This window comes from Notolabrus celidotus, chromosome 15 (assembly GCF_009762535.1).
Source record: "Notolabrus celidotus isolate fNotCel1 chromosome 15, fNotCel1.pri, whole genome shotgun sequence".
Classification (NCBI taxonomy): Eukaryota; Metazoa; Chordata; class Actinopteri; order Labriformes; family Labridae; genus Notolabrus; species Notolabrus celidotus.
Window position 1 is genome coordinate 31,654,719 of NC_048286.1, and position 24,566 is coordinate 31,679,284.

The following is a 24,566-nucleotide window of genomic DNA, read 5'->3' on the forward strand; positions in this document are numbered from 1 at the left end:
AAACATGATTGGCTATTTGCCATGTCAGAGGCATTACTTATATTCAAATCAGCTATTGTGTTGTGTTTCAGCGAGCTGCAGAGACAGTAGTTTCTGTGGACTTGAATATTATTTTTGTTGATGCTTTGACTTTGGACAATCATCCTCATTTTGAGTCCTTTAAAGGTGACATGTCATGCAAAATGGACTTTTTAATGGTTCTCTACCTGAAATATGTGTCCCTGTCTACGAACCCCCTGAGAATGAAAAAAATCCATTCTGCCCCTGTTCTGATTTCTCCACCTTTCTGTAAATGTGTGCTGAAACGAGCCGTTTCAGACTTCCGTGTTTTTGTTACGTAACAACAATATCCGGTCTGTCACGGAGTCTATGAACATGTAGCTATGGGGCTATGCTAACTAGCGCTAGCACTTATCCATGATAAATAAAAATCATCCACTAGATCTTCAAATCTGCAGACGTGGGGAGTCAAAGCGACCTTTGTGTTTATTAAGACAGCCTACAACTAGCATGCCTAGGGAAACATATTTCAGGTAGGGAATAGGGAAAAAATAGGGGAACATATTTCAGGTAGAGAACCATTAAAAAGTCAATTTTGCATGATATGTCACCTTTAAGACTTGAGCCCAGAGTGTCTTATTTATTCATGTGACTCATTTTTATTGGTTGACTGTTCTCTGATATGCATTTTAAATGGAACCTTTAGCACTTTTATCATTTTATCATGTCGATTCATTTTACCATTGTTATTGTTAGATTGGTTTTAGGATATTTTTGTAGGTTTTGCACATTAAGTAGTTTGTTCTGTCTGACATCTATCTTGTAATTCTATATTGACCTAACATCTCACTGGCTGCAAAACAAGCTAACCTACGGGTACAAATAAAGTAACCTGAGTCTGAACTAATGCTAATAATAGTAATATTTTTTTTATTTGGAGGCGTCTTTCAAGTCACCCAAGGTCACCTTACAGAGAATAAAAGCAGTCATCATTAAAACAGAAGATCAACATAAAAACTAGATGCAGGTTTAAATGCCTAAAAGAATGATTCTCTAGCTGCTGTTGTATTCTCTCATTGACAAATATGTAGTGCTGAAAAGGAGCTTTTGATTTTACCTGAGGTGTGTCACTCCAATGGAAATCCGGCTGTGTGCTATTTATAATCAGTGGAGAAGGAATAAACCAAAAGTTACACCGTAATGTGAGTGATGAAAAGTTTTAAATGTAGGAATAGTCCTTGAAACATATAAATAGCAGAGTGTAATCTTAGATCTACACACAGTAATCAGTCACATATCAGTCTGACTTTAATGGATGTCTTTCTTACCTTTGACTGTCAACCTTTCTGAAGTGAAATGATGGATCCAGTGGCTGACACCAGGCTGCCTCCCCATTAATAAAGGCCGTTTGCCAACCAAATATGGGGATGAATATCAGAGAAATGGCATCCAGGTTTCCTTTCACCAGAAGCATTCTCCAAATTGGGTCGAGCCCACCGTGGCTATTTGTTGCGCTCACCTTGTGAACAACAGACGATTACGCCAGATGGGACATGACAAAGGAAGGGGATAGCAGGAGGAGGGGAGCAGAGACAGGCGACTGACCATCCAGTTATTGGGCTTCATTCTGCTCGTTAGTTTATTAACATTAGTAGAAGAAAAGAGATATCTGATGTTGTTTAACTTTATTAACACATGATGATCAGACCTAATGTAACGTATCCCCATAACTGCAAACATCACTCATGCCTGCTTATTCCTACTGAAAATATAAGGAGGAAACATCAATTTAAAGACATATTAATGGTACAAGATGAGTGAACTTTGCTCAGTGATGATATGTTTTATTCATTGCAGACAGTTGTATCATAGACTACCTCTGCAGTCAAACTAAATAAAGTAACCTTACTGGCACTTAATGGGACATCAGATATCTTCAGTTCTAGAGTTCAACAATAGTCCGTCAAGTGATAGGGTGTGAAATACATTTCAAGAGTGAGAATAAAGAGCAGCAGCTGTCGTCTACAGAGGCAAGACAAGGCCAAGGTCGCAGCTGTGACGTCCCTTTATTCTCACTCGCCACGGTGCACAGATACAACACCCTTGCTCTAACCTTGCTCTTGTCATTGTCTCCTTTTATTTGATGACAATAGAAATGTTAAGAGGCACTTTAATCCGACTCTTCTACACAAAATGTTCTTTTATCTTCAAGTAGAAGTCTATAATAATTATAACCAATGAAGGTTGGTAGTAATCCTACCTTTGAGGTCCAGTGTACCTTCTGTTCATGTGTTAACCTAGGAAAGTGAATATGGCTGTGAATGACAATCACTTCTTCAGAATCAGAATCAGAAATACTTTGTTCATCCCAGGGGGGGGGAATTCAGTCATTACAAATACAATAACACTGGAAAAAATGCCCCTCCAAAAACAAGTAAACAGAAACTTATTTTAAGGTACTTTTACCTTGAAATAAGCCCAAAAAATCTGCCAATAGAACAAGTGAAAATTTTCTTGGTAAGATTTCTTAAAATAAGATGTAATATTTAGAAAACTGTGATCTTAAAATTATCAGGGAAAACTTGTTTTAACAATATTGTCCCAGTATTTTAAATCTTAGTGTCTCAGAATAAGACAGGAATGATAATAATTAGTATTTTTTCACTCAAAAAAATATTTGTGCACTAATACATTTCATGTCAACTTCTTCATTTGAGATATATTCACCTTCATTTGAGTTGTATTATATCAGCACTTCTCTAGGTTTAAGACCATCTTGTTCTTGAAATAAGATGACAAAGTTGAATTGTCTCATGTTGAGATATAATGTCTTCTCATAGTGAGCTGGATATACTAATATTCAGTCATGTTGTTTTTTAGGATAAGCCAGCTCTGCTCTAAAGGAGGTGTTTCATTGTGTGCATGGAGTTTGAGGATGAATATTTTTTATCTGATTTAGAAGAAACAGAGTCTGAAAACTGAAACCCACCCTTAAAAACAACAACTTCTCTTTCTTTCTTTCTTTCTTTCTTTGTTTCTTTGTTTCTTTGTTTCTTTCTTTCTTTCTTTCTTTCTTTCTTTCTTTCTTTCTTTCTTTCTTTCTTTCTTTCTTTCTTTCTTTCTTTCTTTCTTTCTTACTACTTTCTTTCCCTTTCCTTCCTTCTTTCTCTTTCTTTCTTTGTTTCTTTGTTTCTTCTTTTCTTTGTTTCTTTGTTTCTTTGTTTCTTCTTTTCTTTGTTTCTTTGTTTCTTTGTTTCTTTCTTTCTTTCTTTCTTTCTTTCTTTCTTTCTTTCTTTCTTCTTTCTTTCTTTCTTTCTTTCTTTCTTTCTTTCTTCTTTCTTTCTTTCTTTCTTTCTTTCTTTCCTTCTTTCTTTCTCTCTTTCTTTTATGAATGGAGCTGTTTTCTGATAGATTCTCCAATAAAAGTCATTTCCTTAAATCAAGTAAAGTGTTTGTCTTAAATCAAGATTATCTGTCTTCTACAAATAAGATCTCAGCTTGAAAAATGTCTGAAATGTAAAATAAACCTTGTTTCTTCTAAATTAAAACTCAAAACAAGATCATTTCAAGATTGCTTGACTGAACAAGATATTTAAGATGTCTTAAAACAAGTCCCTCTATCTTGCTCAAATGTTACTTGTTAACTAAATTTATCTTAAATCAAGTGGGAGAAGACATTTAGACTAAAAATGAGACAATTTCACTTGGTAAGATTTTGAGTTTTTGCAGTGAATAAGCTATGTAGAAAATAAATACATGGTTGAAGTCCCCTGAGATCAGGAAGAGGGCACTCTGGTGGTCTTTAAACCTTTTGTGGCGAGAGCCTGAGTTCCCTATCTGTGAGGTTGTGTGATATGGATAGTTATACCTAAACAGACAGTGAGGGATGTAAGGGATAAAGTTACCAAACCAATTGGTGCTGACAAATAAATAATGATGATTTGTATTTATCATTTTGGCATTATTTTCTTTGTACTTGTACCTACGAAGTCTTGATTCAGCTGAAGGGCTCAGTGGTCCCTCCTTGAGCGGGTTCAACCAACCACTACCTGGAGCTAAGGACCTATTAGTTCAACAAGAGATAAATAAAACATTTTTTTATGTTTGCTAATTGTTAAAAAGTGTTTGTGTATTTTTCTATCATTTGGAGAGAGGGATGAGACAGCACAATCAAGCTTTTTGATTTTTCTAACACGAGGACAAGTGTTTGAAGTAAATCATTTAAAAGTGTGAATCCAGTTTTAGGTTTAGATTTGGCTTTTATTTATTCATTATATAATGAAACCACTTAGTTTGATGGATCATAAAAGATGAAAGTCAATAATATCTAAGAATAAAACCTGTAGCAGAATGTTGCACAGTGAGATGAATCCATATTTCAATGGCTTGTATCCAAATGTTGTCTGTTGCAGCTCCCTTTGGCGTGCGTTTGTTCCTGAGGCATTGTTTCCTTCTCTTTGTCCTTGAGCACAAAGATAACTTGTGAAATTCCTGTTGGCTGCCTTTGAGGGCTTGGGACTGTTTCAAAGGACAGCTCTGGGACAGCTTGGGGACAGCTTGGGGACCACTCGTGACACGGGGAATTCTGGACACTTTTATTTCATTTTTTTGTGGCCTAGCACCAACAGATGAAAAAGTGGCAAACCACTAATGTAGTGCACATTGTGTAATGTAATATAAGGTATAATGCATCACTTAAATTACATTAACCTGTGTTTGAAGTGTGCCAGAGTAACATTAGACATGGCAACAAGCCACAGTTTACACCCGAGTGTGGCGACACTCTGGAGCAGAGGTGTTCACGAAGGCCAAACTGACCCTCAGCTGCCTCGTGCCGCACATCGCGCCTGACATGGTCTTGTCACTGCTTGCCTTTGAACTAAATTTCTTATGTCCTTAACTTGTCCCCGTCTATTCCCGGGTGTATCAAACCACTCAACCATCTATGAAGGTCTCATTCCCAGCTGCCCTTAGTCCTTGGGTCTTTGCGATTGCACAAGATCACTAGGGAAGGTGTGAGGCACCTTGTCTCATTAAAGTTTGAAGCCAGCAGAGCTATTATCAGTATTTGTCCTTTGTTATTGTGACAGGTCACTTCTGAGGGGGTGTTAAGCTCTGGTGGAGGCCGTAACTTTATTGTTCTCTTGCCTTGTCTTCTTATTCAGAGGGTGGATCTCTGTGAGGAACCAAACCTGAGTGCTGCTTGTCTTCTCATTGTGAAATGAGCAGGACACAGAGAAATAAAGATAAGGTACTGACCACCATTCATAGATTTCATTCAACTATTTTGATTTGATACATTGTCTGTTTTTATTGATTATCTTTGTTGATTGGTGAAATTGTGTTTCTCATATACGTTAGGTTTGTCTTGGAGGAATGGACTCCACCCATCCTGTCAGTCGGACCTCCTCAAGTCCACTTCTTTTCTTTCTTCTGAAAGCGTCCTCCTCCTCCTCCTCTTGCCGCCTTTGAAAAGAATGTGTATTTCAAGAGACAGACTGGCCTCCTCTTCTTACATGAAGGTTAGTTGGTTTAAATTTACCATTTTAGCTCTTTATAGAGAAAGTCTGATCTTATTAAAATGAAAGAAACATGTGTGTTATATCTATGTTACAGCAAACGTTGGGTTACCAGTGAGTGGACCATGTCCAACTTTCTGTGTCCAAAACTTGTAAAAGATTTTCAGTTGGAGAAATTGTTGATTATTAATTCTAATTACTAATATCATTAACACATTTAATATATAATTTATTAAAAGCTTTCTAAAGAAAAAACATGTAAAGACTAATTCAAAAGTAGTACCTCTTAGTTATCCCTCACTATCCAATTATAGTGTGTGATGTTGTCTGTATCTGCAGACACACACACACACACACACACACACACACACACACACACACACACACACACACACACACACACACACACACACACACACACACACACACACACACACCCTCTGTATTTTGTATTATTGTGTTGTTTCTCTGTGTTACACTCGTGGTGAAGCGGTGTTTCTCTCTTAGAGAGGCAGAAGCAGGGAGGGAGGAGCTTGGCTTTGGTTGTATAATCCTTCTATCTTAAGCAGTCTTGTTGTTTAGTGCTGTCTTTTATTGGGGCCCTTTTAAAAGGAAATGAAGATGTTAATATGTCTCTATATTCAGGGAGCAGACTTCAATCTCTACTCCAGATGAAGTGAGCTTTTCTGTTGAGGGACGAACTGAAACTAGATATAAAAAAAACTATGAAGATGTATGACAAAGACGTTAACCAGCAGTAAAAAGTATTAAATGACTTGTATATCATCTTAAACGGTTGTTGGGGTTCGTAAAGATTCCTTCACTACAAGTTGTCATAAAAAAGAACAGATAAATGCAAAGAGGCCAGATTAACTCTACATGGAATGTGAAAATATTAAGCGATGTTGTGAAAAGTGAAAATTGAGCGATTTATATTCAAACCTTGTGCAGCCGCAATGTAAAAGACCCATATTCTGGAAATAGTATGACTGACACACACACACACACACGCGCGCGCGCGCCCATACACACACACACACACACACACACACACACACACACACACATTGGCAAATTGAATGGTGTTAATAGGTTTCATGTTCATGTTCAGGTCAGCGTTATAGCAGCTCATAAAATAAATATATTTTGAATAATTCTGCAAACTTGATATATTTATCTTCAGTGTGGCAATCACTATTTATTACTATTAATGAAATGATGCAGCTTTATATCTCAGACCATTTACTCAGATTTTTAAAAGTGTTTTATAAAACAAGAAGGGAGTGAAGATTTATCTGATTGCTTGTTTATTATTGTACTCATGGTGATGTGATTATAGTCACAAGGCAGAGCGTTGTATAAGCTGCAGTTTGTTTTGAGGGAATTTCAGAGGGAGAATGTCTTCAGCTGTCTTCCTGCCTAATGATTGCTATTAAGTTTAGTAAAGTCAACAATGTGACATTTCTGTGCAGCTGTTTAGCTCCTTCTATTGCTCCGTGTTTCGCCATCCATACCATTATGATTGTTGAGCTCAGTAGTGTTGGTGATGATAGTGTGACCCGTTTCAGAGACTCACCCCACCTACCCTGAATTCATTTAAACCAGCGCTCCACCGGGTTTATATTATTCCCCCAGTTTCATTAAATGCATCAGTATGGGCTAACAAGGCAGAAAAGCAAGCGGCAACCTCTGGCCACGAGAATTGAAGCCCATGCGGAAGTGTTAAAAACTGCAGTTCATCGAGTGTCCACTTGAGGCTGGCTCCGGAAGAACTGGAAACCACTTACACACCAATTCAAAGAAGACGATCTTTGCAGAAATAAACATGTTTACAGCCTGGTAAAAAAGACGAGTATAGTCTGGATAGCTCATTTCTCTCTCGGCACACACTGTCCGTTTTTCTTTTTTAATAACGCGGCAATTTCGAAGATATTAAGATAACGAGTTTTCCATTATGAGAGCTCAGCTGACTTGACTGACAGGCGGGAACACTGTAGCTGTTGGCTAGGAGGCTCAAAGCTGTATGAATAATGGACCTGAGCAGTTTTTTGAACCAGGCTGTAAACATGTTTATTTCTACTGTAAAGATCGTCTTCTTTGAATGTGTGTGTATGTGGTTTCAGTTGTTTCTGCAGCCAGCCTCAAGTGGACACTCATTGAACTGCAGTTTTTTGCACTTCCTGCATGGGCTTCATATTTTAAGATTAGAGGTGGCCGCAGCTCACATTTTAGGAGACAATATGTGCATTGAAAGCCTGATACACATATTGAGCTGCATGGAGATGATCCTTTGTTCTTTAAAATGCACATCCAGTCATGTCCAAATAAGTAATGGACGATCGATGTGTAATCTGACCTGAACCATTGCACCCCTGATACACAAACACAAACCCACATTCACACCGATACACAGGATCAAAAGTGCTTCATGGATTGAGTTTTTAAAGCCTTTGCCAGTGATTTCAATGAAAAGTCAAGACACAGTTTCAGATGTGCTGTAAATTTATTCTACTGAACTAACAACATATTTAGGGAGACACTGTTACCCGGGCAACAGGTGCCTCAGAAGTTGATATTTGAGAGAAGCTCACTCTTCATCAAATCCTTTCTGAAAAACAAGAAAAGTTGGCAAAGTTAAAATCATCAGATTTTCTTCTTTTTAAATGATATTTCAATTCTCGTGTCATAACAAATCAAACTTCTCGACCTTTGACCCCACATCACGGCTCTTGGCACGAAGCTTGTTGACCTGGGTCTCAGCGATGTCGGCTCTCTCCTCAGCCTCATCCAGCTCATGCTGAAGCTTACGGAACTTGGTCAGATTACCGTTGGCCTGTTCCTCCTGTAACGCAGACGCCACATATGTTACACATCGTATCTACTCAGATAAAGCTTTTGGTCTCTTTGGTTAGACTTTGAAGATACTTACTGCGTCCTCAGTAGACTTTTTATAGGATTTAACCTTGAGCTGCAGCTTGTCCACTAAATCTTGAAGACGTGCAAGATTCTTACGGTCTTCCTCCGTCTAAAGAAACATGAAGAGGTTAGTAAATCTGAACATAGTTATTTAGCATCAATAACCTTAAAGCTTCATCAGTCAATACCTGATAGGTGAGCTCCTTGATGCGTCTTTCATACTTCCTTACTCCCTTTACAGCATCACTGGCCTTTTTCTGTTCACTTTCAACCTCATTTTCAAGTTCCCTGACCTGTGGGAGGAAGAAGGCAGTCACAGAAGAGATCAAACAGAAGCTCTTCAACTGACAACCACATATTTAGATAATACAAACACAACACTTGTGCTCTTACCCTGGCCTCCAGCTTCTGCACCTGCTTCTTCCCTCCCTTCAGGGCGATCTGCTCAGCTTCATCCAGACGGTGCTGCAGGTCTTTGATGGTCTGCTCCATGTTCTTCTTCATGCGCTCCAGGTGAGCACTGGTGTCCTGTTCCTTCTTCAGCTCCTCTGCCATCATGGCAGCATCAGTGATGGCCTTCTTGGCCTTCTCCTCAGCATTCCTGCACTCCTGCACCGCGTCTTCCACTTCAGTTTGAAGCTGGGAGGTGTCTGCCTCCAGCTTCTTCTTTTGGTTTAGCAGGCTGGTGTTCTGGTTGTTTAGAAGGGGGGGTAGAATTTGAATTGTGAAAGAAGTTATTCACTAAATTGCTTTAATGAATTTATATTCACTGCATCTTACCTGTGAGTGCAGGAGCTGCACCCTCTCACTGACATCCAGTAGCTCTTGCTCTGCAAGTTTGCGACATCGCTCGGTCTGTTCAAGAGCACCCCTCAGTTCTTCCAGCTCAGCTTGAAGAAGGTTGTTGCGTCTCTCAACAAGAGCGATGTTCTCTCTCATGTCATCATTGGTTCGCAGGGACTCATCAAGGTGCAGTTGTGTGTCCTTGAACATGAAAACCCAAATAAGTTCATTTGGGGCCAAGAGAGTAAAACTATTGGACAACACTTGTGTATTCAATCTAACCTTTAGATATGCATGAACAATGAATAATGACATTAAGTAAGTGGGATTTCATTTGTAATTGGATATATACCTTGAGATGTGCATGAACAGCCTTGAGCTGTTTCTGAGCCTCAGCAGCTTGTCTGTTTGCCTGGCTGAGCTGGATCTCCATCTCGTTGAGGTCTCCCTCCATCTTCTTCTTCAAACGGAGCGCCTCATTCCTGCTGCGGGTCTCAGCCTCAAGAGAGCTCTGAAGAGTATCCACCATTCTCTGCTGGTTTCTCTTTGCTTGCTCCATTTCTTCATCTTTCTCTGCCAGCTTGCGTTCAATTTCAGCCTTGACCTGGTTGAACTCAAGCTGAGCTCTTAGAATCTTCCCTTCCTCATGTTCCAGTGAGGCCTGTTATGAAATAAGAATAAGAGTAAGGACAAGATATTTATAAGTGACAAGTCTTGTTCAGTTCCTTGAGAACCTTCAGCATACCTCGGCCTCCTCCAGAGCTGTATGAATTTCAGACTTCTCTTGTTCCAGCTGTTTTCGGATCTTCTCCAGCTCATGGATATTCTTCCCGCTCTCACCGATTTGTTCAGTGAGGTCAGATATTTCCTCTGAGAGATCAAAAGTCACATTAGCAAAGGTTTAAAACTAGTTTCATAACACAGATGAAGCTGGGCTTCCCCTCACCCTGCAGATTCTTATTCTCTCTCTTCATGGTCTCCAGATGCTCCAGAGACTCTTCATAGGAGTTCTTGAGTTTGAAGAGCTCAGTGCTCAGAGACCTTGCCTCCTTCTGAGAGCTCTCCAGCTCTGATTGGGACTCCTCATATTTTTGTTTCCATTCTGACAAGACCTGAAATGTGCATGTCACAGGTTCAGTGTACCTGAATTCTACAACAGTGACTCTAATGTATGAATTTTAAATCAAACCTTGTCAAAGTTTCTTTGCTTCTTGTCCAGGGCTGCAGCAGCAGCATTAGACCTCTCCACATCCACCATGAGATCTTCGATCTCATTCTGCAGTCTGTGTTTGGTCTTCTCCAGAGAGGAACATTTAGCATTCACTGCTTCTACAGCCTCCTCTGCGTCCTGCAGACGCTGAGCCAGCTTCTTTCTACATGTTGATTGAACTCAGTCAGGACTCATTCTTTTCAAATATTGTTAGAGTTGTTCAAGTGAAAAAAAGACCTACTTGGCTTCCTCTAGTTCCTCAGTCCTCTGGATGGCATCAGTTTCGTACTTGGTTCTCCACTGAGCCACCTCAGAGTTGGCCTTGGACATGCTGCGCTGGAGTTCAGCCTTGGCCTCCTGCTCCTCCTCGTACTGCTCCCTGAGCAGGTCACAGTCGTGACGAGCGGACTGCACTGCATGAGCCAGAGCATTCTTGGCCTAGAAGGAGAGTGTATCTTAATGCTTGTCATGAACCATCTTTCCCATTTGACTAAATTGGATACTGTGGCCATTTGTCTGTTACCTTAATTTCCTCCTCCAGTTGTCTCTTCAGGTCTTCAACTTGTTGAGTGTAGGACTGTTTTCCTCTGGTGAGTTGAGACACCAGGGAATCCTTCTCCTCAAGCTGCCTTATAAGTTCCCCTGATGTGAAAGAAGGGTAAAATAAGTTTTCAATCTATTTCAAATCAAATGCACATGAAACCAAATCTGTACCGTTTTCAGTCTGAAGCTTTGCTTTCTGCAGGGAGAAGTCATTGATGACACGCTGTCCCTCTTCTGCCTTTGTTTTATATTCATGCATCTGATCTTCCAGGGACCTGCACATCTTCTCCAAGTTATTCTGAAAATAAAAAACATCAACAATAACACATTCACTTCTTTATATACTGATCTTTAGACCAAAAACATAACAATAATCAACTAATCAATACATATGAAGCATAAAACCATTCTACCTTTGTCTTCACGATATGCTCCATGTTGGAGACCACATCATCCAGCTCCAGTCTGAGCTCACTCTTCTCCTTCTCCAGTTTCTGCTTGACTCTCTGCAGGTTGTCAATCTGCTCTCCCAGGTCAGCGACACTGTCAGCCTGTTTCTTCCTGAGCGTGGCAGTGGTGGCTTCGTGCTGCAGAGTGGCCTCTTCGAGGTCTCTGCGGAGCTTCAGGAACTCTGCCTCCCTCTTCTTGTTCATCTCAATCTGGGCAGTTGTTGCTCCTCCAGCCTCCTCCAGTCTCTCACTGATCTCCTCCAGCTCTCTGGCCAGGTCGGCTCTCTGCTTCTCCACCTTAGCTCGGGCAGCTCGCTCTGCCTCGAGCTCTTCCTCCAGCTCCTCAATGCGGGCCTAGAATATAATCAAGAAGATGTTTCCATTAAATGGATGTGAAATGTGGTGATAGAAAAATACTCTATCAAGATGAAATCAACATTACCTGCAGCTCCTTCAGTTTCTTCTGGAGCTGGGCACTCATCAATTGCTCATCTTCTATTTTACCATTGAGTTGACTAATTTCAAAATCTTTCCTGAAGAGGAAGAAGATGTGATAAATACAAGGTGATACAGTTTAAACACATTTGTATTTTACAAGTGCGGGCTCCTTATTACTTTTTCAGTCTTTCTTCAAGTTGTTGCTTGTCATTCTCCAGGTCCATGAGAGTCTCCTGAGCTAGCTTAAGGTCTCCTTCCAGCTTTCTCTTGGCTCTCTCAAGGTCCATTCGCACTTTCTTCTCTTGCTCAAGGGACCCTTCAAGCTGCCAAATGATCAAAAACATGATTGTCAGTGAAGATGTTCTTTAAACTTGCACTTATTGTCTTATTTACTATGATCTTACATCATCCACTTGCTGCTCCAGCTTGGCCTTGGCCTTGGTCAGAGAGTTGACTTTGTCTTCTTCACTCTGCAGGTCATCCAGTGTTTGCTGATGAGATTCCTGTAAGGCTTTCTTCTCCTTGGTCAGCTTAGCAATGATTTCATCTTGAGCAGCCATCTCTTCGACCAGGTTTTTAACCTGTTTTTTTAAAAGGAAAAGATCATAATTTTGAGTAAAAATCCACCAAAACTCTTTATAGGAAATGTTTTTTAGTGTGATGCATTTACACCAATCAGCCATGTCATTATGACCTCCTGCCGATTACTGTGACAGCCCCCAGTTTGTCAGGTCAGGACCACAGCAGCCCTGATCATACAAGATCTTTAAGGCTTGGAAGTTTTGAGGTGGGACCGGGGAATTTGGAGATCAAGTACCCAATGTCGAATTCCTCCAGGCCACCTTCTTCCCTTCTGTGGTCCAATTCTGATCAAGAAGAGGGGTCAGCATTGGCACCCTGATCTGTCTGCAGCTACGCAGCCCCATACACAACAGACTGTGTGTTCTGACTAGGGGTGGGAATTGATAAGATTTTATCAATGTCAATGCCATTGTCGATTCTGCTTATCAATCCAATTCCTTATCAATTCTCCTAACGATTCCTGAGTATTTTTTTGAGGGTGGAAAAAGAAGTTCTACACAGTCTTCCGCACCAAAAGGAACCATTTTATTTTTTCCGAAATTATGTCTGCACAAGACTGACCATGAACATATTCAACTTGAACATACTGAACTATTAATAGGTTGACTCATTCGGTCGCATGAGTCCGGACATGGACCCTCGAGCCTGGAGGAAAAGACTTTGAATTGGAAAGGAAAAAACGCATTTCCTCCAGGGGTCACCGCGGAGGTATTTTACCCGCTCTTGGTGCCTCGTTTTCAGCCGCCTGAGTCCCGACGTAGGCCCCTGGAGCCTGGAGGAAAAGACTTTGAATTTGGAGAGGAAAAACAATTTTCCTCCGGGGTCATCGCGGAGCTAATTTACCCGCTCTCCGTGCCTCATTTTCGGCAGTGTGAGTCCGGACGTTGACCCTCGAGCCTGGAGGAAAAGACTTTGAATTTTGAGAGAAACGCTTTTCCTCCGGGGTCATCGCGGAGGTATTTTACCCACTCTCTCTGCCTCATTTTCGGTTGCATGAGTCCAGATGTTGCCCCTTGAGCCTGGAGGAAAATACTTTGAATTTTGAGAGGAAAAATGCTTTTCCTCCGGGGTCATCGCGGAGGTATTTTACCCGCTCTTTGTGCCTCATTTTCGGCCGCGTGAGTCCGAACGTGGCGGCCCCTTGAGCCTGAGGGAAAGCGTCCCGACTCTGAAAGGGGAGAGGTAGTACCGCGACATGACCGCGACTAATCGTTAAGAAGAATTAATAACATTTGAGGTGTACAATTCCGATGGAATTGATCAATTGGAACCGGTTCTAAGTCGGATCCGGTTTTTCGATTCCCACCCCTAGATCTGACGCCCTTCGTCTTCCACGCACATCATTGAGCCTTGGCTGCCCATGGCCTTGTTGCTGTTTCACCAGTTTTCCTTCCTTGGAACATTTTTGATGACTGACCACTGCAGACCGGGAACACCCTACAAGAGCTGCATTTTTGGAGATGCCCCTTCCTAGTTGGCTAACCATCACTGTTTGGTCCATAAACTTCAAAGCCAAAATGTGCACTTGCTTCCAAACATATCCCATCCACAGACAGGAGCATAAAAAGATAATCACGTCACCTATCAGCGATCAAAATGTTATGGCTGATCAGTATTGATCATCCTTCTAGGCATTGTAAAGCATTTTAAAGTACCTTGTTCTCAGTGGCATGCTTCTCTTTCTCAACTTTGGCCAGAGTTAACTCTAAGTCATCAATGTCCTTCTTCAACTCTGAACACTCATCCTCCAGTTTCCTCTTCTTAGCTGTCAGTTCAGCGTTCATCTCCTCTTCATCCTCCAGTCTTTCTGTCAGCTCTTTGATTTTTGCTTCAAACTGTATCTTGCTCTTGATCAGCCCCTCACACCTTTCCTCCGCATCACAAAGATTATCTTGCTCCTGTGATATGACAGAACAAAGTATTACACATGTTTGGTTTTGATATGATTAAAAATGCTGGTGGGTTTTTGAACATACAGATTGAACTTGGAGCTGCAGGTCATTCTTCTCTTGGAGAAGGGTAACCATTTTCTCCTCCAGCTCCTTTTTGCGGGCCTCAGATTTTGCGAAAGCCTCTTTGAGTTTGGCAAATTCTTCCTTCATGTTGGCCATCTCCTTTTCAGTCTCTGCTGACTTCAACAGAGGTTTGATCTTGAAAAACATCCTCATCCAGGGCCAATTCTTGACCCCCATGAAGGCACGGATATTCCACTGGATCACCAGCAATGCATCCCTGCAGACATCAGAATAAATGTGCCTTAAAGGCCTTCTCTTGCAAGGAAAATGCTAACACCTGATACCCACTCAATCCGTTTCCAACCCTCACACATCTATCAGGAGTTTATTATTTGTAGTCTTGACATGACATGGTTCTGGGAGCATGTACCTTCGTTCAACAATCTTCTGGAATTCAATTCTTGCCAGAACACCTCGTGACCTTGCCTGGAGCCGAGTGATGATCAGAGCTAAACGATCATCTCTCATCTCCTCCAGCAGACCAAGAAGCCCAGCTTTGAAGAACACCTGATTTTGGAGAACAGATGACATAAGCAATATAATGCACAAGATGTGCATGTTGAAGTGTGTGCAGCTAAAAAGCCTGTATTCTATATTACAATCAATACATGCATTATTTTCTTTCTCTTAACATACAAGTGTCAGGGCGTCGGTGGCCTAGTGGTCTAAGTGCCCCACGTTTAGAGGCTAAAGTCCTCAACGCAGAGGTAGCCAGTTCAATTCCCGGCCGGTCGACCATTTGCTGCATATCTTCCCCCTCTATCTACTCCCCACATTTCCTGTCTCTTTTCAGCTGTCCTGTCATTAAAGGCAAAAATGCCCAAAAACATAACTTTAAAAAAACCATTTAAAGCTCCTTTGAGGAACTTTATTTCTGTGTTGATTTTGGCGCCCCCTAAGGACAAAGTTACTTCTCTTATCTCTGTGCTGATCTCCTCCAGTACATGCCTGATCTGTGTTTTTTTGAACAAACAAATATTCCTGCTGTCTTAGAACAGTTAAAAATATCACTTATTATGATTTTTTTTGCAGTGGAAAAGGTGGAAAAAGGCTGACACCTACCCCCTCACAGTGATTATAGGTATTAAAAACTACAATATAGACATTTTCAACCTTGTTGTTGATGGTCTGCTTTGCTTTTGTGGGTCACAAAGAAACCCCACTGTTACTTTTAGTCTGTTTCATGACCATCTAAAAAGTCCTCACTGTAGCTTTAAGTGTAACAATAATACCTATTCTATACATGCCTAAATGCATTTCTCTCATTTACCTTGGTATGCCCCAGCTTGTACTGGTTGTGGTCAATGTCCAAGGAGCCCAGAAGCTTCTCTGCAGCTTTTTTGTTATCAATGAACTGTCCCTCTGGGATAGCACTTGGGTTCAAAATGCGATATCTGTGTAACCAAGAAGAAATAGTTATTTCATGCATTGTGGACTACCAGACTAGTAAAATATGCTGAAATAAATACCTACCACTAAATGCATGTTGGCATGCATTGTTTGATTACAAATCCAAATTACCAAAATTATGTTAGTGGTGCTTTTGTAATCTTCAGATCTCAACTCAATTCAACACATATCAGAGCATTTGAGGCATTTTAGACACTCTTCATCTCATTTAAATTTAAATTTCAAATGTCATCAGGACATTTAAAAAATGTTTGGAATGGAGTCAATTTATTTAGCCAGAATCTTGACAATCAATGACAAGTCTAATTGAATCGACTGTGGTCACATGTGTTAGTTAACCTTTCAAGAAAGTGATTTTTCCCTTAATTTGTCCCCTTATGTATATCTAACACACACCTCTGTTTGAAATCTCCGTAGAGGATCCTGTTTGGGAATCCCTTCCTGCAGATCCTGATGCCTTCCAGCACACCGTTACAGCGCAGCTGGTGCATCACCAGAGGGTTCTCCATGGCCCCAGGAGTCTTGGTCTCATTGGGGATGATGCAGCGCACAAAGTGAGGGTGAGTAGACCTCAGGTTGGTCATCAGCTTGTTCAGGTTCTCCTGTGGAGGTAATTAAAACCCATTGTGGGTGATATCTGAGACCACTATCTCTCAGTCTCATGCATTGGTTCCTTTATTAAATATCATCTCATGCTTGAACTTACCCTGTGCAATGCAGACACAGTTTGGAAGGATGAACCCTTCTTCTTGCTTCCTTTGCCGCCCTTTGCACTTTCTGCTTATAACAGTGTAAAACTCATTCTACTGATTTAACAGGCATACATATTACATTTGCTGTTCTTATTATGATACATAACAAAATATTGGCAGTCCAATAGAGATTAATAAAAGTAACTCCAGTTGAGACTTACCTGAATCAGCTCCAGCATAGTTTGCAAAGAGTATAGAAAGCAGCTTGAGATTAGACTTCTGGTAGAGTCCAACGACGGTCTCATTCAGAGGATCCTTGTTCTTCACCAGCCAGTTGTTGATATTATAATCTACAGTTCCAGCGTAGTGCATCAGGGCAAAGTGGGACTCTGGTTTCCCCTTCACGAGTCTGGGCTTCTGGAAGTTATTGGACTTCCCCAGATGGTTGTCGTAGAGCTTGGCTTTAAAGGTGGTGTCAGAGGCTTTTGGGAACATGCACTCCTCTTCAAGGATGGACATGATACCCATGGGCTGAAGGGATCAAATAGGAAATTACAGCCTGTTCTAACAGTCCTTATACATGGCTGAACATGCAAATGGTGTCAAATCTCACCTTTTCAATCAGGTCAATACAGGCCTGTAAGTCCATCCCAAAGTCAATGAAGGTCCATTCAATGCCCTCTTTCTTGTACTCTTCCTGCTCCAGCACAAACATGTGGTGGTTGAAAAACTGTTGCAGTTTTTCGTTGGTGAAGTTGATGCACAGCTGCTCGAAGGTGTTGAACTGTAATGAAGTGATCCACAGTAAGGCCATACTCCTTGAACCACGTACCTCACACGTATCATGTCATGTTTTTATTTCAAACTCACCTCAAAGATCTCAAATCCAGCGATATCCAGCACACCAATGAAGTACTGGCGAGGCTGCTTGGTGTCCAGGGACTGATTAATCCTCACCACCATCCAGAGAAACATCTTCTCGTACACTGACTTAGACAGAGCACTTACAGCATAGTACACCTCGGGGAGAAAATAATCCTCTTCAATATATTGTATTTAACTGAAACTATCATCCAAAGGTTTATTTCAATGAATTACCTGGTTCACATTCTGTCCCTTGGTGACCCACTCATTTCCTACTTTGACTCTTGGGTGACAGAGACCTTTGATGAGGTCAGCAGAGTTCAAGCCCATCAGATATGCGACTTTGTCCACATCTGTTTTGGAATATAAGTAATTCAACAAGGTCATCATCACTGCTTTCAGGTTCCTTATTATTATTATTGTATATATGTTTCTTCAGATTCTGTGTATAATTCTGTTACCTTCAGTGCCGTCAGCCTCCGCCTGCTCCTCTCGCTGCTTGTTCTTGAACTTCATGTTGCCGTGATGCATGATGGCACCGGTCAGCTTGTAGATACTGTTCTTCTCTTCTTGGGTGAAGCCCAGCACATCAAATGCTTCCTAAAATGCATTAAATCAAAATCATACTTTTGGTATTGTAAAAGCTTGATTTGTAGACGTGTCATTTTATTTGAAGGTTTGGCTCACATCAGTGGCCATCAGCTCATCCGAGTCATTGATGGATGTTACAGTCGTCTCTCCTTGGGAGATGAAGGCGTAGTCGTAGGGGTTGTTGGTGATGAGCAACATTTCTAAGAAGGGAATAACCAAAGTGATTGTTTGACACAAGATCCCTCAGACAATTCAGTTTGTACTCTGCATAATTGTAGCCAGAACCGACCCTGAAACTGCCTCGGTCGCAAAGGGGTAATAGTGGTTCTCAAGTCTTCTGACTACTCCAGGATCTTCTGCATTACATGTCACACACGCTCATTCACACCACATTTACACACTGGTGGCAGAGGCTCCATCAGTATGAACTAATCCATTTCACACACAGCCAGCCACTAGGGGTAGTTTTGGGGTTAAGTGTCTTCCCCAAGGACACTTTGGCATTTGGACAGCAGGACATGGGATTGAACCCCAAACCGTCTGATGGAGAGCCATACCACTGAGCCACAGCAGCCCCTCTTGGAACAGACATTAAGTGTGTTTAGCCTATGTTTTTCCCATGTACTCTATCTTCAAATGGCGCCCTAACGGCCAAATTCCACCAGATCTGTGTCCGGTCTGTCTCCGATCTGTCATGGTTTCCATTCTAGTGAATGTGTTAACTTCCACTGGATCTGCTCCAAGCTGGCAGGTTGGAGTCCTCCGGATCAGATAAGCAAGACGTCTATTGTTGCCGGATGCCGGAGCACGGCGCATCAATCTCAACAGAGCAGATGGAGCGGGACAGGAAGTCAGGTTTCACCAAAACAAAATGAAAACACCTGGTTGATTTTCAGAATAAAACACTCTGTGTTATCACCAGGTTGTATTTCACTTAACTACAACAACAAACCACCATGATGAGTGGAGCCAGGCCTGGAGTCAACAGGTCAGAGGTTTTCAGAGGACCAGAAAGACAACATGGCAAAGGCCATCCTTGAAGACCCTCACCACCCACTTTATTCAGAGTTTAGACTTTTGCCAACAGGGAGGAGGTTCACTTATACTAGGAGGGCAAGATCAAACCGATATCTTAGATCATTTGTGCCCTCAGCTGTTGGGTTTTTAAACAAGCTGCCTTGGTCTCATGTACAGGAAGGATGATGTCATCCACGGGAGTTAAGTTATATGGATATGTACTTGAATTGATTTGTGAACTTTTGTTGTAGGACTGCTGTCGCGAACCAAATTGGCCCTTGGGGACAATAAAGATTTTATAATCTAATCCAATCTAATCGATGAGGAGAGGAGGAGGAGGATAACCCTTGAAAACCTCCGTCACATGACTCCAGCTGTCTGGCGGTCCTGCTCTGTGCTGCACTGTGAGAACGCAACCGGTTGATGTTGACGGACAAGAGAGCACAGAGCCTGACCCCAGTGGATCCGAGACAGACTGGACATGGATCTGGTGGAAGTCCCATGAAACTGTTCACTGACAGTGAAGCCGAAAGATTCAGAACTCCTCCTGCTGACTGGCTGCAGTATAGGTCACAAACCCTCTTTAATGTCACAGAAGTCCTTCTTTGAATGGCTTTTGACAATAAGACCGTTTATGTTAGATACTTACCCAGAAGCTCAGGCTTCTTCTGAGACAAGATCTGGTAGAAGATGTGGTAGTCCCTCTCAGCCTTGAGCTGATAGGTCACACGAGACTTCTCCAGAAGGTCTGTGAGAGAAATGTGAATGTGTTACACTGATATGTTGATATATAAAGTCGATCTGTATCACAAGCCATTTACTTACAAGTTTCAATATCAGCAGACGCCAGCTTCCCTCGGTTATCAAAGTGAATGCGGATAAATTTACCCTGAGATGAAAAAAGAGAATCATTAAAGTCCTGCTGGTTCACTCTCAATCAGATAACGGTTTCAGACACTCACAAATCTGGAGGAGTTGTCATTCCTGATGGTCTTGGCGTTTCCAAAAGCCTCCAGAGCAGGGTTAGCCTGGATGATTTGATCCTCCAGGGTACCCTGACAATGTCAAACAGGAATGTTAGATTTAAAGTGAGTGTCATTATACTTGACTAAATCATACCATGAATTGAAGTCCCATCACACACCTTCTTCTCAGCCGCTGCGTCTTTCTTCACACCCGGGGCAGCAGCAATGCTGGCAAAGTACTGAATGACACGCTTGGTGTTGACCGTCTTTCCAGCACCAGATTCTCCGCTGAGTGGAAGAGAAGCAGAGCAGTGAAGACCTGTAACCACAACTAGGGAAGAGGATTGAGTTGGCTGTGTGACTCACGTGATCAGGATGGACTGGTTTTCTCTGTCTGTGAGAAAGAGAGATGTAGAGATCGTCATTGAAACAGATGGAATGATGACAGAGTGAAAGAGTAAACCAGTTGTATCCTTAAAATAAATGAATCACCTGACAGCATGTACTGGTAGGCATTATCAGAGATGGAGAAGATGTGAGGAGGAGCTTCAGTCCTCTTCTTTCCTCTGTAGGCAACAACCACTTCTTGGTTGTAGACCGGCAGCCACTTGTAGGGGTTGACAGTCACACAGAAGAGCCCGGAGTAGGTCTGCCACATTAAGAAAAGGGATGATGGACTTCAGCTTCAGATGCTGAGATGTGTTAATAACAAAGAGAGGTAGAGATAACAGAAATGTCTCACATAGATCATCCATGCTGCGTAACGCTCTTTGAGGTTAAACAGCACAGCAGGCTCATGGAGGAAGGTGAACATCGCCATGTCTTCAATTTTATCAAACTTTGGCGGGTTCTGAGGGTGGACGTCACACTCCTTCACTGTCACAGTCTGTGGACGAAGAGAAACATCCTCAGTCAAAGATCAACACTTCTGCAAACACACTGAAATGAATAGAGTATTTTTACATACCTTTCCAAACTCAGTGTTGGCGGTGACTTTGTCACCATCTCGACTGGTGATGGTAGCCTTGACGTACTCAACCACAGGGTCAGGCACAAAGCACTCCTTCTTCATGTCAAAGATTCGGGTCTGGGCCTCCAGACGCTCCTTATCTGACTTTCTTAAAAAAGGAGCAGCAGGCCCGAACTCTCTCATCACGGAGTCGCCCATGATTCAACCTGAGACACAAATGTTGACTTGTTAATTGTTTTGTCCTCCTTCAAAAAATTTGCATCAAGCATGCAGTGGTGGTTCTAGACCAATTTTACTGGGGGGGCCAGGCTGGGGCCAAGAGTGTTGTCAGAGGGACACATTCAACCCTGACAAAAGAGACTGAGAAGGGCGAGGACCGGCTGAGAACAAACTGGCAAAACATCAGTGCATCCCTAAATACTAGAGCAGCTGTTTGGCTGTTTGGTTACAGTCCCTTAGCGCTCTAAGGGACTGCCACACGCATGTGTTCTGCCTGTGACATCGGCGCGACACCAAACCTTTTTTTATTGTATAATATTTGTTTGTTGTGGAGGGGCGGGCCACAGGGGGGTCCAGATTCAGTTTTACAGGGGCACTGGCCCCTGTTAGCCCCTCCCCAGAACCGCCACTGCAAGCATGAGGATTATTGTCTCAGGTTTTCATGCACTCCTCAACCATCAGTGTTCGTAGATAGCAGTACTTGAAACTGTCCTGATCTTTAATCACGTATCAATTCATTTAAAAGTTAAGGGTTTTATAGTCATGAAACATGACTTTTCAAATAATATAAAAATAGCTTTTACCAAGGGTGGGTTGGCGTCCAAGTGAGAACTGGTTCAGTCTCTGTATTTCTATGCAATCAGAACAAAAAAGTAAAGCATGATTAAATTACAAAAATCCAAACCTTGTATACATGGAAGCTACAAGACTACGACTACACTATAATGTTTAATAGCCACAGCAGCAAATGTCCAGACAGCTGTTTAAAACTCAGCCCCATAAAACTGTTTGCTTACCTTTGACTCTCAACCTTGAAGAGAAGTGATGAACCCTGAAGCTGACGGCAGCCCCTCCACTAATAAAGCTTATTTATCCACCAAATATGGGATGAGTTTTTTGGGAGACAGGTTTCATATTTAAAAAAGCGCCCTCCTAATTGGGCAGGATGTGCTGCGGCTATTTGTTGCTTTCACCTTGTGACAAACAAGGCGAGGACGGTGAATCATACAAAGTAAGGGGAGGGCAGAGGTGGGGGGATTAGAGACAGGCTTGATATCAAGTGTCTCTTGTTTTATTCTACATCTCATGAGGGTCATAACAGGTCGCTCTGTGCTGGATACTCCTTGGTTCAGTTGCAGATGTGTTAAACATATTTATATTATACTCAAGTTATAAATTAAACATTTTAAGTGAGGTATTTTGTTGTGAAATAAAGTATATTATCATGTTAAAATACACACAGCTTGGACACACCTTCTCTTTCAATGGTTTTTATTCATTTTAATTATGTTAAACATTGTAGATTAATACTGAAGACATCAAAACTATGAAATAATCTGGTTCCGCCATAATCTGGATTACAACAGTAGTCAAATAGGGCTATCCATTGTGTACTAACCCTACCTCTGAACAACACAACTGATGGTCTCAAACACATTAAGAAGGCAAGTCATTCCACAAATGAATTCTTGACAAGGCTCATGTTCATTAGAAACCATTCCAGGAGACCCCTTCATGAAGCAGACTGAGAGAATACCAAGAGTGTGCAAAGCTGTCATGAAGGAAAAAGGGGGCTACTTTACAGAATCTAAAATATGAAACATATCCTGCTTTGTTTAACACTTTTTTGTTACTTAAATAATTCCATATATGTTCTTTCATAGTTTTGATGTATTCAGTATTAATCTACAGTGTTTACAATCATTAAAATAAATACAAAACCCTTGAATGAGAAGGTGTGTCCCAACTTTTGACTGGTATTGTAAATCATGATGGAAGTAAGAACTGAGTCGTGCAGAATGATCTGACTTCTGTGAAATCCTCTTTAGTTATTGAGCAGCTGAATTGTTTTGTGTAACTACAGATGAAGGGATCAAACCACCCGATGAATTTCACATGAAACTATGCAAACATGATCTAAAGTAGGATACAAACTTCCCCCTGCAGCTCAGTGTCTCCATTCTGCTTCCCAAACAGACAGAGACACACAAAGGGACTCATTTGTTCTTTGACAACAGCTCTGGACTTCTCTCGCTAAGATTCTTGAGCAGCAACATCAAGTTCCCGCTTGGTTGGTTGGTTGGCTAGTCATGTGAAAGCACATGAAGAGCATTTCTACGGCCTCTGATCAGACAATTAAGTGTTGCAGCTGTTGTCAAGTGAAAGCTAAGGTCACAGACTTTAGATTATCACTCATCACCGTCCTGCCCTGTAGGTCTGCGCCCTTTGTCTCCTGCTGTCATCACGGCATTGTTTCCTTCCCTTTGGCCTTGAGGACAAAGATAACCCTGTGAAATTCTTGTCTGGATTCTCTTTGCTTGAGAAGGGCAGCCTTTGAGGGTAACAATGGGAGCTGCAGCACAGAGCCTGATGTCATGATGGATAAACAGTAACAGGTGGATCGCACTGAAGTGTACTGACACCTTCATTAGCAAGTAAACAAACATACAGTACCAGTCAGAAGTTTGGAAACACCTTCTCATTCAAGGGTTTGTATTTATTTTAATTATTGTAAACACTGTAGATTAATACTGAAGGCATCAAAACTATGAAAAGAACATATATGGAATTATTTGATGTGAACAAAAAAGTGTTAAACAAAGCAGAATATGTTTTATATTTTAGATTCTGTAAAGTAGCCCCCTTTTTCCTTCATGACAGCTTCACACACTCTTGGTATTCTCTCAGTCCGCTTCATGAAGTGGTCTCCTGGAATGGTTTCTAATGAACATGAGCCTTGTCAAGAGTTCATTTGTAGAATGACTTGCCTTCTTAATGTGTTTGAGACCATCAGTTGTGTTGTTCAGAGGTAGGGTTAGTACACAATGGATAGCCCTATTTGACTACTGTTGTAATCCAGATTATGGCAAAACCCGATTATTTCATAGTTTTGATGTCTTCAGTATTAATCTACAATGTTGAAGATAATTACAATAAATAAAAACCATTGAAGGAGAAGGTGTGTCCAAACTTTTGACTGGTAATGGTGGAAAAAAGTTTTCGAACACCCTTTAAATTTTACACAATCTCAAATATTGTCATGAAATATTTGTGGAAAATTCATTTTTTGTGTTTCAAGCATTAGACAGACTTAAACAAATACAAATTATATATTTTTTGTGTTTATTGTTCACAAGAAAAACTAACAAACCTAAATTCTTGACAGTTTCAATATGTCAGTTCCAAGCAGCAGGACAAAGATCCTAAGCACACAGCCAAGATAACAAAAGGAGTGGCTTCAGGATGAGCCTCTGAATGTCCTTGAGTGGCCCAGCCACGGCCCGAACTTGAACCTGATTGAACATGTCTGGAATGACCTGAAAATAGCTGTGCACCGAGGTCCCCATCCAACCTCATCAAGCTTGAGAGGATGTGCAAAGAAG

The 24,566-nt window shown here is 41.5% G+C and overlaps 1 protein-coding gene and 1 long non-coding RNA gene across 2 annotated transcripts in view; one reads left to right on the top strand and one right to left on the bottom strand.

Moving 5' to 3' along the window:
- The window catches only part of LOC117827313, a 58,425-nt gene that overhangs the window by 29,580 nt on the left and 4,279 nt on the right, over window positions 1–24,566 (top strand). Inside the window, exons 5-7 of the long non-coding RNA XR_004634185.1 lie at window positions 5,166–5,251; window positions 5,362–5,522; window positions 16,283–16,425. This is a non-coding gene — a long non-coding RNA (uncharacterized LOC117827313). The remainder of the gene's footprint in view (window positions 1–5,165; window positions 5,252–5,361; window positions 5,523–16,282; window positions 16,426–24,566) is intronic.
- On the bottom strand, window positions 8,004–21,162 carry LOC117827311 (myosin-7-like). The gene is made up of 37 exons (XM_034703855.1): window positions 20,962–21,162; window positions 20,737–20,880; window positions 20,487–20,643; window positions 20,361–20,388; window positions 20,174–20,282; window positions 19,992–20,084; window positions 19,855–19,918; window positions 19,679–19,777; window positions 18,109–18,212; window positions 17,883–18,021; window positions 17,656–17,774; window positions 17,428–17,577; window positions 17,171–17,341; window positions 16,779–17,088; window positions 16,572–16,645; window positions 16,262–16,467; window positions 15,726–15,849; window positions 14,826–14,962; window positions 14,417–14,672; window positions 14,096–14,338; window positions 12,263–12,439; window positions 12,036–12,181; window positions 11,863–11,953; window positions 11,385–11,774; window positions 11,143–11,269; window positions 10,952–11,070; window positions 10,670–10,866; window positions 10,408–10,591; window positions 10,165–10,330; window positions 9,964–10,088; window positions 9,571–9,879; window positions 9,216–9,419; window positions 8,829–9,125; window positions 8,624–8,728; window positions 8,449–8,544; window positions 8,227–8,361; window positions 8,004–8,127 (listed from the first exon to the last, which is right to left on the bottom strand). Exons 1-37 carry the CDS (start codon window positions 21,160–21,162, stop codon window positions 8,107–8,109), a joined length of 5,817 nt encoding a protein of 1,938 aa, XP_034559746.1. The 3' UTR covers window positions 8,004–8,106.

Coding starts and splice junctions, on each gene's coding strand:
- LOC117827311 (XM_034703855.1), bottom strand. CDS start 21,162: ATGGGCGACTCCGTGATGAGAGAGTTCGGGCCTGCTGCTCCTTTTTTA. Junction 17,089..17,170: donor GTATTGACCTGATTGAAAAG/GTGAGATTTGAC, acceptor TGATCCCTTCAG/CCCATGGGTATCATGTCCAT. Junction 16,468..16,571: donor CTGTGTCTGCATTGCACAGG/GTAAGTTCAAGC, acceptor TTACCTCCACAG/GAGAACCTGAACAAGCTGAT.